This window comes from Mytilus californianus, unplaced genomic scaffold (genome assembly GCF_021869535.1).
Source record: "Mytilus californianus isolate M0D057914Y unplaced genomic scaffold, xbMytCali1.0.p SCAF_11, whole genome shotgun sequence".
Taxonomy (NCBI): Eukaryota; Metazoa; Mollusca; class Bivalvia; order Mytilida; family Mytilidae; genus Mytilus; species Mytilus californianus.
In genome coordinates, this window is record NW_026262593.1 from 69,862,152 (window position 1) to 69,877,343 (window position 15,192).

Sequence of the window (15,192 nt, forward strand, 5' to 3'; positions counted from 1 at the left end):
TAAATCAAGAATCAATGAGTTTGGTATATTTGTTTCCATCAAGAACAGGGTTGCATTCAATAATGACAATATCGTAGCAGCTACATAGTGCTACGTAGATTTTTGCCTACTGAACGAGTAGCTAGCCTAGCTGCTATCAATATCTATGTAGCAGCTAGGGTAGCTACACGTTCAGTAGTCATAAATCTACGTAGCCCTATGAGGCCGCTACGATATTGAACGCAACCCAGACTTCAATCTGACGTTTAACGCCATTTTCAACTGGTACCGTATGTGGACGTTCGACAAACCGGGAACCGAAACGTTCAAGTTCAAGGCCATCATAAGCTCATACCGACCGTAAATATTTGTATATTCCGAAGGCATACTGAATAATTAACGGAGGGAACCAACCTAGGTACGAAATGACTATAATTCTATAAAATATCTTTGTCCTCATTGTTTAATTTAATCTTCATTATTAATTTTTTTGCTCAATTTTTCAGTCTTGTAAATGTTACATGTTGATTTTTTTGTTTTTGTTTTTGTTTTGCAAATCTGTCTGTTTGAATCCCAAACCAGAAAAATAATCCGTTCCGATGCTGCATTTTGTTTTGACCCATTACTGATATCCGGTTTAATTCTTTTCTTCAAAGCTTGCTCTTATGTAAACCAGTAAAACAGTAAAGGCTGTCCCGGATGTAGAGGCCATTTCTACGAACTCTTGCTTCCTGAATCGAAAGATTAGAGTATTATCTCGACAAAATGGTTTGCATTAATGTTTAGACTGCTATATATCGAAAATATAAGAATTATACTTCATATTTTTCAATCAGTATTTATTTCCAGGAAAAATTTAATGACATTAAAGCGAAGTAACTCAAAAGAGGGCGGATATACCGAGCGATGTAGTCATCATGTACACATCGTTCGGTGGTGTGTGTACATTAAATTGAATATGATATAACATTGACAAATTATGTGCATGCTTGAAACTAAAGCAATGCATTTTTACGTTACAAATGTTTGGCAGAATACTGTGAAACAGTCCATTGTAACAATACATATATCTTAAGGTTCATAACAAATGGACACAAATGGCTGTTTGCCAGTCTTCAGACTTCACCTTGAACAAAGGCAATACTAAAAGACCTTATTGCTATTTTTACACTTGACCAGAGAATTAACAACACTTGAACTTTTGATGTCATACAACAATCACTTTTCCATGGATTCGGATATTTTCTCTTGTGACGTCAAAATTATAAGAGAACCCATGTGAAGTCCAGTAATGGCAGACAAATAGTGAAAAGGTGTATTGGATAAGGCATAGGAAACTTCATATATCTCTGCAAGAAAACAGTTTGGGTGTGATAAAAAACAGGTCTATTAGGCTCAGTTTGTGTCATTACCTTTTTCAGATTCTGTGTCGGGAATGATTTTCTGATTGGTCACCCTCAAAATCCCTTATCAAGCCCACAGATAAGCTACCTCACCTTCCTCTGGTGCTATAGTATCATCCATTACACCCGAAGCGAAGAGAAAGATCTGATATTAATAAGATTTCTTTTTCTCAAGAATTCGCAAACTACATTTAAACATCAACATCATTAATCATGTTAATAAAGAAAGAAAATACAATTGTATAAATAATGCTGGTCTTATCAAAAGAGATAATGGTTGGCCTTCTTTTTGAGATGATTTTAATCCGTAATATCTCCGACAAATAAAAAATAAAAAATGAATCAGTGCTAATCAACAATTTGAAAAGAGTTCTGCCCATTGGAAATATTGATTCTATGGAAAATTGCATTGTAAGCACTCTCAAGCCAACATTTCTCAAAGATATTTATATAAAAGTTTAAAATGATAAAAAAGAACTCTCCTTTAGTCTTTGACCTTGGACAGATAAAATGTGTGGGGGACTAAAGACCAAAAAATATTATATGCTTGTTTCCTGCATCCTGACCCACCTTCAGTTTGATTGCAATTTGCGGACTTTAAAATAGTTTAATGCCTGTCCAAAAAAAATTCAAGAAAAAACATTGTGATTCGTCTTACATGTCTTATTTGACTACAAATTCAATTTTTGCAGGATTATTCAATCAAATTTGTAATAAGATCCACACATATTGAGTATTGAATTTGTCAAAACATTTAAAATTATAAAAGTATCAACATGCATGCCCAAATCAGGGGCTGCTCTGGCTTCAACAAAGTTGGAGCCAGAAAAATCGGCAGCTGCTATATTTTGTTGCCAGTTTGGAAAAACTTAGAGCAAACTTTTGAGGCAGCTAGAGTCTTGATTTCCTGTACCAAAATTGAAACCATGTTCAATTTAAATTTCTTATGCACTGTACATCATTTAACTGTAATTATATAAGTAAGTCCAAACAGGGACTTATAGGACTTACATAATGACTCTTTTGATCAATGTTCCTGTCCTTATAATTAGCTTATGGTTTGTATATGCTACAGAGTAGAGAAAATATTTTTAAATTAAAAATAAAGAATAGAAAAAATGGGCAATTAAATGAAGAAAAGAGAATAATGGGTGTTTAAATATACAGAGTAGAGAAGTTAGAGAACATATGTATACAATTTTTTTAATTTTAGTTCATTTATATGTTTTGGAGTTTAGTATGAAGTCCATTTTCACTGAACTAGTACACATTTTTGTTAAGGGGCCAGCTGAAGCCCGCCTCCAGGTGCGGGACCCATTGGTGGCCTTCGGCTGTTTTCTGCTCTTTGGTCGGGTTGTTGTCTCTCTGACACATTCCACATTTCCATTCTGAATTTTAAAATAAAGAACACAGAAAATGATGACGGAAGCCCCCTACCAATCCTGCTATCAAGGACCCTCTTAACTTTGCCTATAACACAAAAGACCTAAACCTATAAGTTCTAAAGTCAGAAGTATGTAGACAGATCTTGAATAGGTATCTTAATACTAGAAAAAAATAAAAATTGAGTTATCTTTCTTTATTCGGGTGTGCTCCTTCTTCAGAGGATTATACACTGTAGAAGTGAATACAATCAATGGCGGCTGGTTTTGTTTTTTTCGTATCAAAAGTAAGGGCATACAAAGACAAATTACGTCTAAATTACCATTTTTTTACGGAATGCAAGTAAAACAATGTTTTTAATAAGTTTATAATAGTTTTCTTCTTTCTGTCAATTATGTTTTCATCATGAAACTAGTAAACGTTGCAAATTGTGTTGTGGTATGAACATTTTTTCAATATGAAATTTATGCGGACTGACCGATGGTATCTGGAAAAATTAATGTTGATGATAATTAATGACCCATCGGAAAATAAAATGTTGATGATCATTAATGACCCATCAGATAAGTGGATTACCTGCAACAACATATTATGAAAACTGTTACAGTGTATCAAACTCGGAGAAAAACATAAAATTTTTCCAGATTTTGTTAATATATGCAAAAAAAACAATAAAATCCTGGAGCCCAACCTTATTTTATAAGGGTTGGATGCAGGAAACAAACAGAAATTTTTTGTTGGCCTTAGTGCATCTGTATCTTGACGAGTGATTTTATTTTTCAGACAGAACAACAGTTAGACTGTGCGTTAGATTTGATGAGAAGGCTTCCTCCACAACAAATAGAGAAAAACCTTACAGATTTAATAGATTTAGTGAGTAATTGTATTTCTGTATATGTACACACATGATGATTTAGTAAAGATTCTGGGTGATGTGTAGTGATTTATCTCATGTTGCTAAAGATACCATCTGTTATTTGTTATTACGAACAACAGAAAATCATTCAGTTTGACAATAAAAACTCATCGTAGGGAAAACTTTGTACGCCAAATACATCACTGACACTCTAATCATAAATAAAAACGAGTGTCAGAGGTACATTCATTGAGATGGTGACTGTTTACATGCTTAACTCAATAACTGACTATAGCTGACTATGCGGTATGGGCTTTGCTCATTGTTGAAGGCTGTACAGTGACCTAAAGTTGTTAATTTCTGTGTCATTTGATCTCTTGTGAAGAGTTGTCTCATTGGCAATCATACCACCTCTTCTTTTTTATGTTAATCACCTTTTGAACTTCCATGTGTGTAAGTTCTGTATAACTTTGAAAAGGATATTTACATGAATGTATGCTCATGTAAAGAGGATTTTATTTGCCATGCTTACAGGTGCCAAATTTATGTGAAGATTTATTATCATCAGTAGATCAACCATTAAAGATATCTCGAGATAAAAATGTAGGAAAAGATTTTCTATTGTGTGATTATAATAGAGACGGTGATTCCTACAGGTAAGTACTACTTATTCGAGGAGGGTTTGTAAAAAGTCACTTACAGTAAATAAATTAAGAAATAATTCTATCATACCATCTTTATACCGAGCATTTGCCAGGTGTAAAATGTTGACAAATATAATGCCTTCCCATGTTAAAAAGAGCATAGAGCATGGCATGATAGAACTATTTTGATTCTAGTAGGAAAATTTAGAATTTTTATCCTCTGAAGCGGACCTATAATACATGTTCTAAAGGCAGCCATTTTGATTTGATGAAGCCAAAACAATATTGAAAATTAATTGTTTCACGATAAAAAATGAAGAGATACATGTAAACTTACTTTTATAATGGTAATGTATAATTTCCCAGCAAGCAACACCAACGCAAATGTTATTTTTTATCTCTGGAGTAGTTTTAAATACAACTGACGTTGCAATTTTAATTGTGACGTCAATCACGCGCAGTCCATGTTTTTTTTAAATTAAAACATGGCTTTGTATTTGAAGTGAAAGAAGAACGTCATATTAGAATGGTAAATAATAACTGATTCTAGAATAATATTATGAAGTAAAGAATTAACATATCATGAGACAATCAGTGAATTTTGCTGGTGTTTAAAGTGATTTAGCGTGAAACACAGTGATTGAAGTGATAACAATCTAGTTTAAAACTCTTATCATATATGTATATAGAGCAGGGCTTCCAAAAAATGATTCGGGAAGCCAAAATTTTTTTCTTGTCTTGTTTTTAATCGCTTTAGACTTTAATAGTAAGAAAGTCAATCAAAGTAATTATTTGGGCATAAAAGCAATATTAAATTTCAAACTTTTATGACATGAAATGTGTGGTTGTTAAAGGCAAAATATCAGGTAATAAAAAGCATGCAAAAACCTTAAGTTTTTTCTGTATTATGTTTAAATGGAAAACCTACATTTTGTATGTTTGAAGTCCAGTTCGGGCTCAGCACAAACAGTCGAGAATATACTTTCCCTGAATTGTCCGAACAATACAACCTTTTGGAAGCCATGATATAGAGAGAGTTAATTTATCGTGAATCATGCTCAATCACCCGCTTTTTCTGTGTAAAATCCACACGAACAGTTATTTTAATTGAAATAACTTTGTAATTAACAATTAATAAGAAAATCAGTATAAAGATGAATCATTATACTAGTGAGTGAATCCAGATAGTAAATTTTTTTTACACCAGTCACACTTGCACATTCAAGCTGTTGCCGGGACTGCTGTATTGTAAAGTATATGATCTCCAACAAATTTGTATATATATCTGATTACCAAAAAATATGAAAATAATATTGTCCTCTTTCACAGGTAACACTCGTTTCATCATAGTATAGAAATAAGGTGGTATGATTACCAATGAGACAGCTATCAATCAAAGACCATAGGATGCAAACAACTACATGTCATTGTACAGCCTTCAACACTTGCGAAAAAAATTTATGCTGTATCTGATTGGATAGAAACGGATATAAAGATTTATTTTCATGCCCCTGCCAAATTTGCAGTTTCTGTACTCGAACTTTACTTTGCCTCGACCAAATGTTATGAAATTTATTGACAGTGCTCATTACCACCAAACACTGATCAAGTTCAGTGGCGTCACTTTCACTGTTCTTGAGTTATATGTCCCTTTTTAAATGGAAAAATTGCTGAATTTGCCGTTTTCACATTAAGTTTCAAAGAAAACAAAATGTCAATAAATTTGAATTAGTATATTGACTCTTGCATATTTACAAGCAGGGGCATCTATGTCCTATGAACACTTTCTTCTTTTATTTTTATATATTATGTCCTTTATTGATCTAACTGTTATCATGTTACTAAGAATTATTCCTTTCAAGGAACGCAATTTACCAAAGAAAATGTTTCAGATTTGGGCTTTGAGTTGCCGTAAAATGTACTCATCAGAATTATATGGGACTCCAAACTTCAATATGTGATCAAGTCCCAGAACTGAACCTGAAAATATTATAGTGAGAACCACTGTATATCAATATGTTTAATCTTCTACATCCTGAAACATGCAAGAAAGTCTCCTATATTTACCCTTACCCCTCAATGAAGACAATCCATAGCATTTTGAATTGTATAATTGACTATTTTCAGATCACCATGGAGCAACACCTATTTTCCTCCTTTAGATGATGGTGCTATGCCTTCAGAACGACTCAGAAAACTAGAACAAGAAGCCAACAGATCATTTGATCAATACAGAGAAATGTAGGTGTCGTTGAAAATGGAATAAGATAGTGGTGTGTCATTGGGAAGCATCTTACAACATTATGAATCCCCATGTTTAAGTCCATGATTTGTATTCTTTTCGTTCAACCTGGTACCTTAAATATCAAATTAGGATGAACATTAACATTAATCACCATTGACTACTCAGACCCGCTCAAAAATTTAAAACAAGATTCAGTGAAAATATTTTATATAATAGCTTTTCTTAAAATTTTAAATATTGATATTTTTATTGTATACTGTAATTTCAGAAATTATTGTGAGGTTTTTATTAATTTGAATTATGTGTTGTAGAGAATGACAATAATAAGAACATTTTGAATATATATGAAACACCTATCTGAATGGTGATTTTCCTGGAATGACAATTAATTAATATCACATTTTTTGTCCATTCTTCAGAAATCGCAATAATAAATGCACTCAAAAATTTCTGAATTTACAGTAATCAATTCTTAGGATTAAACAAATGTATTTCTAATTTAAAGGGTGGACACATGGGACATTTAAATTATAATGTTTAGTTCCATTGAGTGTTGGTTATGGCAAAATCCTTAGAGCTGTTGTTTACACTAGTGTGTTTGAAAAGTTCTGCATTATTTATTTTAGGTATTTTGAAGGAGGTGTATCATCTGTATACTTATGGGATTTAGACCATGGCTTTGCTGGTGTTATATTAATCAAGAAAGCTGGGGACGGGTCAAAGAAAATCAAAGGCTGTTGGGATTCTATACATGTGATTGAAGTACAGGTAAAGTGTTGATATTAAGGTTCTATAGGCAGGCCAATCATGATGTTCACTACAGGTACAGGTAAAGTGTTCATATTAAGGTTCTATAGGCAGGCCAATCATGATGTTCACTACAGGTACAACACAGTCATAATTGGTACTTGATTTCTTATTCTTACACAAAAATCATAAAATTTTCAAATTTTAACATTTTAGATATGTTGAGTGCAATTGCACAATAACTGACCATCAACAGTGAAATTCACAGCAGATGTCATAAAAAATATTGTAATATATATTGCATTAGAATTAGCAGTTTGATAATAGTAAGCCTAAAGGAAATTAAAAGGAATGAGTTCTGTTGCAAATAATTGGTCATATCTTCCTCCAATGGCAAAATATTGATAGCGCAAAATAAATAGTTACTGTCAATTCACTCACCCATAGGAAAGTGTTGCCAAAAAAGACTATAGGGTAAGCTGATGAATCAGTTTATGCATCAGTAACCTCAGGGATAAGTGTAAAATGCTTATAATTCTCTACTCAAACATTTGTTATTTTCCTTTGTCTTTAATTTCACCTTTCAAAAAACCAAATCATTCCATGGAAGTGTATTGTCAGTGAATAAATCAGAGTGAAATAGAGGCTGTGTTAACACAAGAATCAAAAGAAGTTTCAGCAACATGGTCTATCAAAGAGTAAGCAAATCATATAAGAAATATTTCACAATTTTCATTAGATGAACAAACATGACAGATTCGATTCCGATTATTGTTATAGTTCTCCTTTGTTAGAAACCACTATAGTTTCAGTTGAATGTGCATGCGTTCTTAGTATTTGAAGACATTTAAACTATTTTGTAAAAATTATTGCCGAAGGACACAATTGAATGTTATAACAAACTTCAAAAAGAGGTAAAATTGCATTACAATTTAATCAAAGGCAGATAATTCTATCAATGCCTGTATCAATTTTTAATTGAAAGCTTTTTTATTTACAGGAGAAATCTAGTGGAAAAAGTGCTCACTACAAATTGACATCAACAGTAATGCTGTGGTTACAAACCTCCAAGGAAGGATCAGGAATCATGAATCTAGGAGGAAGTTTGACTCGACAAGGAGAACAAGATAGCACTGTTAGTGAAAGTGCACCTCATATTGTAAACATTGGTAGAATGGTTGAGGTAAGGATTACTGCATTGGTTGTAATAAAGATACTTCCCAGTCAAATAATAACCTATAATTTACTTGTGAAATACCATGTATTCTTTACTCCTCTGATGTAAGAACAATCTCATTGTGGTGCCCCTAATTGAGGGAGGAATCTACATTAACATATATGCATACAAACATACAATATAGTGCTGTTACTGTAAACACACATTATTAAAGACTCATTATATGAGCTGTGTCGAATAGAAATCGACCTTATGCATACATCTGTTAACCTATGCGGTTGACAAAATCTCTATACAGTCTATAACTGTTTGTAAATTGCATTGATATAAGAACCCTACAAAAAAGACCAAAATTCATTGCTTATTTCGCATTTGAATGTTCCAAGATCATGCATGTTCTTGCATAAGGTTGATTTTTATCTGACCCAGCTCATATGATGAGTCTTTAAAAATGTGTGTTTACAGTAACAGCACTATAATGTATGTTTGTATGCATATATGTTAATGTAGATTCCTCCTTCAATTAGGGGCACCACAATGAGATTGTTCAAATATGGGAATTTAGTTCTAAGAAAGATAACTCAATCATTCATTTTCATTTTCCAAAAATTGAAAAAATGGTTTGGGGTTGGAAATGAAAAAATGGGTAAGTCCTGTAACTGCAAACACACATTTTTTTGGCCTAAAAGTTATTGGTGAGATTTTGATAACTAAGCTTCATCAAAACTTAAAGGGGCATTATCTATGAGATATAAAAAAAAATAAAATATTATTCTTTTTTGTTCAATCATTAATGATGTAGTGAAATAATAATCTGCTTTTAGCAGCCTGTTTGGTTCAATTTTGTCAAAAGAAGTGAAGAAACATCGCAGATGAATTATTCACTTGCAAGTCTACAATTTGACCTCATTAAATCCGTATTCATATGACCTTCAATTTAACCCCTAAGCCAGTGATGGATTATGCATGTATTCAGCTATTAAAAGAAGAAGAATGTCAACATTGAAAGTGAAACAAGGATGAACCATTTGGTGGACTAATTCGATCCTATTAAAATCATCCTTATACAGTTAAAATTATGATAAACATATTTTTTGCACATGGTCGCTATCTATTTATATTTGTGTTTATATCGGGTTATATGACAGTTGGCAGTCTTGGGAGGTCATCTCGATAGTTAATAAGATGGCGTTTAAACTAAAATACGCACAATATGCTGATACCTATTATGAAATCCATTAATTGTTTATTATAGACTTTTTGTAATTTGGATATACATTTTAGTATGTTATAAATCAAATTAAAGAATTTGTGTCAAATTGGTGAACATGAATCTGACTGCTAGTGCCCCTTTAATGGTAACACAGGGAAAAAAGGTAAAAATAACTTGGCAAAGAATTCAAATATCTAAAAATATATAACTAAATAAGAACAAACAACACTTACTATTCAGTCATGTTCTTTCTATCCGGGGAAAGAATGCTTTATTTTATAGTGAATTCATGATTCAGCCTTTTTGGGGAATTTGGGATGGAACCCCCTCCTTCAACTTCATTGTATTATAAGAGACGAAAAATCATATAATTTCATATATATTTCATTATAATAATAAAAGAAAACTAGATACAAATACATTGATCACAGACCAGAATAAAGATCCCCTACCCATAATCATCAGGATTTATTTTAGCCTTACCAAGCTATGCAAGAGTTGTATCCCTTGGTCTGTCAATCTTCCAGTATTCTCTTGAGTCGAATTACGGGGATCTTTAAATATTTCTCTGGTCTGATTGACCTCCAGATAATGAGAGTCGACTGTATTTGTTATTTCCTTCTGCATTTGACTCTCCTTCAATCAAATTAATTAGAGTATTTGTTATTTCCACCTGCTCTCTATGGGCAGTCGACTCTCGTCCAATCAAATTAATTGAATTATTTGTTATTTCCACCTGCCTTCTATGGGCAGTCGACTCTCGTCCAATGAAATCAATTGAAGTATTTGTTATTTCCACCTGCCCTCTGTTGGCAGTCGACTCTCGTCCAATCAAATTAATTGAAGTATTTGTTATTTCAACCTGCCCTCTATGGGCAGTCGACTCTTGTCCAATCAAATTAATTGAAGTATTTATTTCCACCTGCCCTCTGTGGGCAGTCGACTCTCGTCCAATCAAATCAATTGAAGTAGTTATTTCCACCTGCCCATTTATTTTTATTAAGTCTCCCAAACGAAGTTTGGGAAGACTTATTGTTTTTGCTCAGTTCTTATTATTATTATTCTTCTTCTTCTTCTTCTTCTTCTTCCTCTTCCGCCGCTTTTAAATTTGAAATTGTCCGCACCCGTTCTCCAAAACCGCTTGTCAGATTAACTTAGGGTTTCACAATATGTTAGACTAACATGTCTAGTGGTGCAATCAGGGTTTTGTTTGTGCAATGGGGTTTATAAAGGGGTACTTTGAGGGGCAAATAGAAAAGAGGGTTTTACTATAGAACCCTATGGGATTTTATTTTTTAAAATTTTCAAATGATTATAATTTGAAAACCGTTTGTGATAGACACAATCTTTTTAATTGAAAATGTTCTAAATGATAAAGCCCATTAAATGAAATACAGGGTTAGTCCCCAGGGGCCACCCCCACCCCCTGCCATTTAAGAAAGTTCTAATACCTTGTAAGTGGTCAAGATCCCCACCCCTAAACCATATATATTTTGGTTTGTGATGCTAAGATGGTTTGAATGATATACAGGGTTAGTCCCCAGGGGTCATCCCGACCCCCTGCCATTTGAGAAAGTTCTAATATCTTGTAAATGGTCGAGATCCCCACCCCTAAACCAAATATATTCTGGTTTGTCATGATAAAGCACATCAAATGAAATACAGGGTTAGTCCCCAGGGGTCACCCCCACCCCCTGCCATTTAAGAAAGTTCTAATATCTTGTAAGTGATCAAGATCCCCACCCCTAAACCATATATATTCTGGTTTGTCATGCTAAGATGGTTTGAATGATATACAGGGTTAGTCCCCAGGGGTCATCCTGACCCCCTGCCATTTGAGAAAGTTCTAATATCTTGTAAATGGTCGAGATCCCCACCCCTAAACCATATATATTCTGGTTTGTCATGATAAAGCACATCAAATGAAATACAGGGTTAGTCCCCAGGGGTCACCCCCACCCCCTGCCATTTAAGAAAGTTCTAATATCTTCTAAGTGGTCAAGATCCCCACCCCTAAACCATATATATTCTGGTTTGTCATGCGAAGATGGTTTGAATGATATACAGGGTTAGTCCCCAGGGATCATGCCGACCCCCTGCCATTTGAGAAAGTTCTAATATCTTGTAAATGGTTGAGATCCCTACCCCTAAACCATATATATTCCTATTTGTTATGTCTCGAACATTTGAATGACGTATACGGTCAGTCCCCAGGGGTTCCCCCCACCCCCAATGTTCTAATATCTTGTAAATGGTTGAGATCCCCACCCCTAAACCATATATATTCCTGTTCGTCATGTTATGAACATTTGAATGACGTAAAGGGTCAGTCCCCAGGGGTTCCTCCCCACCCCCAATGTTCTAGTATTTTGTAAATGGTCGAGATCCCCACCCTCAAACCATATATATTCTGGTTTGTCATGCCAAGATGATTTGAATGATATACAAGGTTAGTCCCCAGGCATCACTAATGCATATAACTTTACTGGACAAAACCAATTTTCACTGGACGTTGCCCAGTGTCAGGCGACCCTGGGAATTACGAATTATGGGAGCTTCGTTTGGGAGACTTCGTAACAGCATCCTGTTACAATCATTTCTTGTTATAATAACCTTTATTCATTTACATCTTTCAAATTGGTTAATTTAAATTCATTGTAATCAGATGTAATCATGATTACTTTGCCAATGTAATCATTAATTTTAATCAGACACATTGAGAAATGGTGTAATCGTTAATTTAATTTAATCGTACAATTGCCAATTGCTAAATTGTAATTTAATCAATTACATTGAAAGTAATCGGACCCATCTCTGATTAAGGTCAAAAATCAAAAGCCATTGTCAACAGACAATGCAAAGGAAACCATTTAAAATGAACAATTTCAATGTAGAAAATTAAACTAGCATATGTATCAACATGAAAGATAAATGCCAATTTATTCTCTCAATGTGAAAGGAAGCCATTGTTTGAAGTCATGATTTGCTAATAATGTCTGTTTGTTTTACTTTATAGGAGATGGAGAACAAAATTAGGAACACATTGAATGAGATTTATTTTGGTAAAACACAGGACATTGTCAACGGTTTAAGGTCATTTAACTCACTAGAAGACGAAGTGAGCCAAAAAGCCGTAATTAGCAATTTGAAAGATGTATTAAATAAAAGGGGAGAGAAGCAGTGATGATACATACAATTATTAGTGCAGAAAATTTTTATGGCCACCAGATGGTGCAACAAACTGTATTAAAAGGAAACGGTGCAAAATTGTTTATTTGCTTCATTAATTTGCAAAGTTTTTGATATTGAAAAAAAATAATTGGAAATTGGTGAAGAAAGAGAACCCATAAGGCAGTTTGAAAGTAATTGATTAGAAAATCAATGATTATGTTGAGGGGAAAATATGTTGAAAAATTATATATTATATGAATTTGTAGCAAGGAAATAGGTTAAAGATATTACTCATGGTAGCATTTGGTTACTCTTATTATAGTAGCATTTGTTTTTACTTATAAAAAGAAGGACTTAAGTATTTTCAGGGATCTAATTTTTTCAAAATCCACTTTCCAAAAGGAGAGCTTTGCCATTCGCTTGCTTGCCTTGTAATGATAGGGCTTACCCTTACATTTTGAACTAAAAAAAACGTAAAATAAATCACTTGCCTATGGGAAAATTAAAATGTGTTTTCACTTTTTACCGTCTCATTGTTTTCCTGGGCAACAGGCAATGGTAATTACAAGTCAGTAAATAGAATATATCTTGTAGAAAAGACATATGTTGGTGCATCTCTGCAAAACTTTCTTCATTAGTGATATTATGGAAGTTGTGACTAAAGATTTAGCTTTTACAATTTACATAAATGAACACTTATTTATTTATATTTATATATAAATATTTTCAGGTGAAATTGTGTTTGAATAGTAAAAAAATTTAGATGCTGGCCATCTAAGGAAGAAATAACTGTCTTAAATATGGCTGTAAAAGTATATCTAAGTTAAAAAGTAATTCTTATTTGAAGTTCAGTAAAAATTCTACCAAATGAAAAAAAAAAACTTTTTAAAATTTTGTGCATCCTTTCAAAGAAACTATAAATGGTTATTGAAGAGACTGGTTGTGTGTGAAGCAAATTTCCTTTTACCTTGCAATCAGCCAAGTATTGTACAAATAACAGGTTCACAATTTTTTTTGATTTATTTGTACATATAAAGTTTCCTGCTACTCTGCTTCCCTATTGAGCAATCAGTAATATGAATATTTCTTTTTGTGTTACAGTTCATTTTGGGGTCCTCTTGGTGGTCCGCGTTTAAACTATGTCGATTTCTTTGAAAACTTTTTTTAATTTACACAACTAAACCTTAAAGTGCCGGGTGTATATTGCAGGATAAAAAACAAAATAGGTACATTAGCAGAAATTAAGATTTATTTGTCCGGACTACAAAACAAGAGAAAAGATCAGAGAGCTTGGCTTTGCGTCCTGTTTCTTAAGCTCTTAAAAATAAAATTTCTATTTTCCGACTGTACATATATTGTTATGTCATCTATATCTATTTGTTACTTTTGATTAACAGTTTTAAGAGGTTTATGCATAGTTTTAACATCTCGTACAGCGAACAACTTTCAAAACTTTTTATGCCAAAATATTATATATATCTTATTTCTTAAAAATAAAAAACCTTGTATTATATTTTTGCTTTTTCTATTGAAAATTGATTATAAAAGACAATAGTTAAAATAATATATGTTGAAACAGATTTATATTTCCATTATGTTTTTCGAAAAATGCATTTAATCCATAATTTTTTTTCGTAAGAATGGAAAAATATATTTAAACACAATACATTAGTTTCACTGTGTCAGTTTGTCTTTGTCACCTGAAAAAGGACATGATTAAAATAGTCATTCCAAAATGTGTATGTCTAAGTAAACCTGATTTTAAGACTTGTTATTGATGTTTAGTTTTACCTCCATTTGAATTATCATGACAAATCCGATTCTACTGCAGTTTCTTGAAAAATATAAACTAGCAATCATGTTTTTTTTTTCATGGGGAGATAACTGCTTTCACATTTTTTGCAGGAAAGATAACTCAAAATGTGACTTATCGTGTTACTGCCTTATTGAGTGTTTATTAACGAGCTACAGCATAATTAAAGTAATTAAGTATGATTTTATAATATGTATATATAATATATTTCACATTCATGATACTTGTACAAATATGAGATAACATTGTATTAAAACATGTACAAAATCATTTTGTTTTCATTCCTAAACTGGTTTGCTTTTTTCTCAAAACATTGATCAATGGCTGGTTATTTGCTTCATGCCCAGTTGCAGATATTTCATGCATATAGTAATTAAGGACTGAAAAAATTTGAACAATAGTTAGGCTGAGACTGCATTCATGTAGTAGGTTGACTGGTATGAAGGGTGGGAAATTTGAACTCCCTCTGGATTGAGTGAAATTATTAAGAAACTGAGGTTCTCACTCCTTCAGGCAAAGTTGACCTAAAATAAAATAAGCTGTTCTTTCTTTTGGTCATAT

General features: G+C 32.8%; 1 protein-coding gene across 1 annotated transcript; it reads left to right on the forward strand.

Annotated features, from left to right (window-relative positions):
* The first annotated feature begins 654 nt into the window (after window positions 1–654).
* LOC127720608 (F-actin-capping protein subunit beta isoforms 1 and 2-like) lies at window positions 655–14,901 on the forward strand. Its single transcript, XM_052227280.1, has 7 exons — window positions 655–747; window positions 3,549–3,638; window positions 4,156–4,277; window positions 6,393–6,506; window positions 7,137–7,278; window positions 8,258–8,440; window positions 12,664–14,901. Exons 1-7 carry the CDS (start codon window positions 745–747, stop codon window positions 12,829–12,831), a joined length of 822 nt encoding a protein of 273 aa, XP_052083240.1. The 5' UTR covers window positions 655–744; the 3' UTR covers window positions 12,832–14,901.
* Window positions 14,902–15,192: the final 291 nt, after the last annotated feature.

Coding starts and splice junctions, on each gene's coding strand:
- LOC127720608 (XM_052227280.1), top strand. Junction 4,278..6,392: donor AGAGACGGTGATTCCTACAG/GTAAGTACTACT, acceptor GACTATTTTCAG/ATCACCATGGAGCAACACCT. Junction 8,441..12,663: donor ACATTGGTAGAATGGTTGAG/GTAAGGATTACT, acceptor TTTACTTTATAG/GAGATGGAGAACAAAATTAG.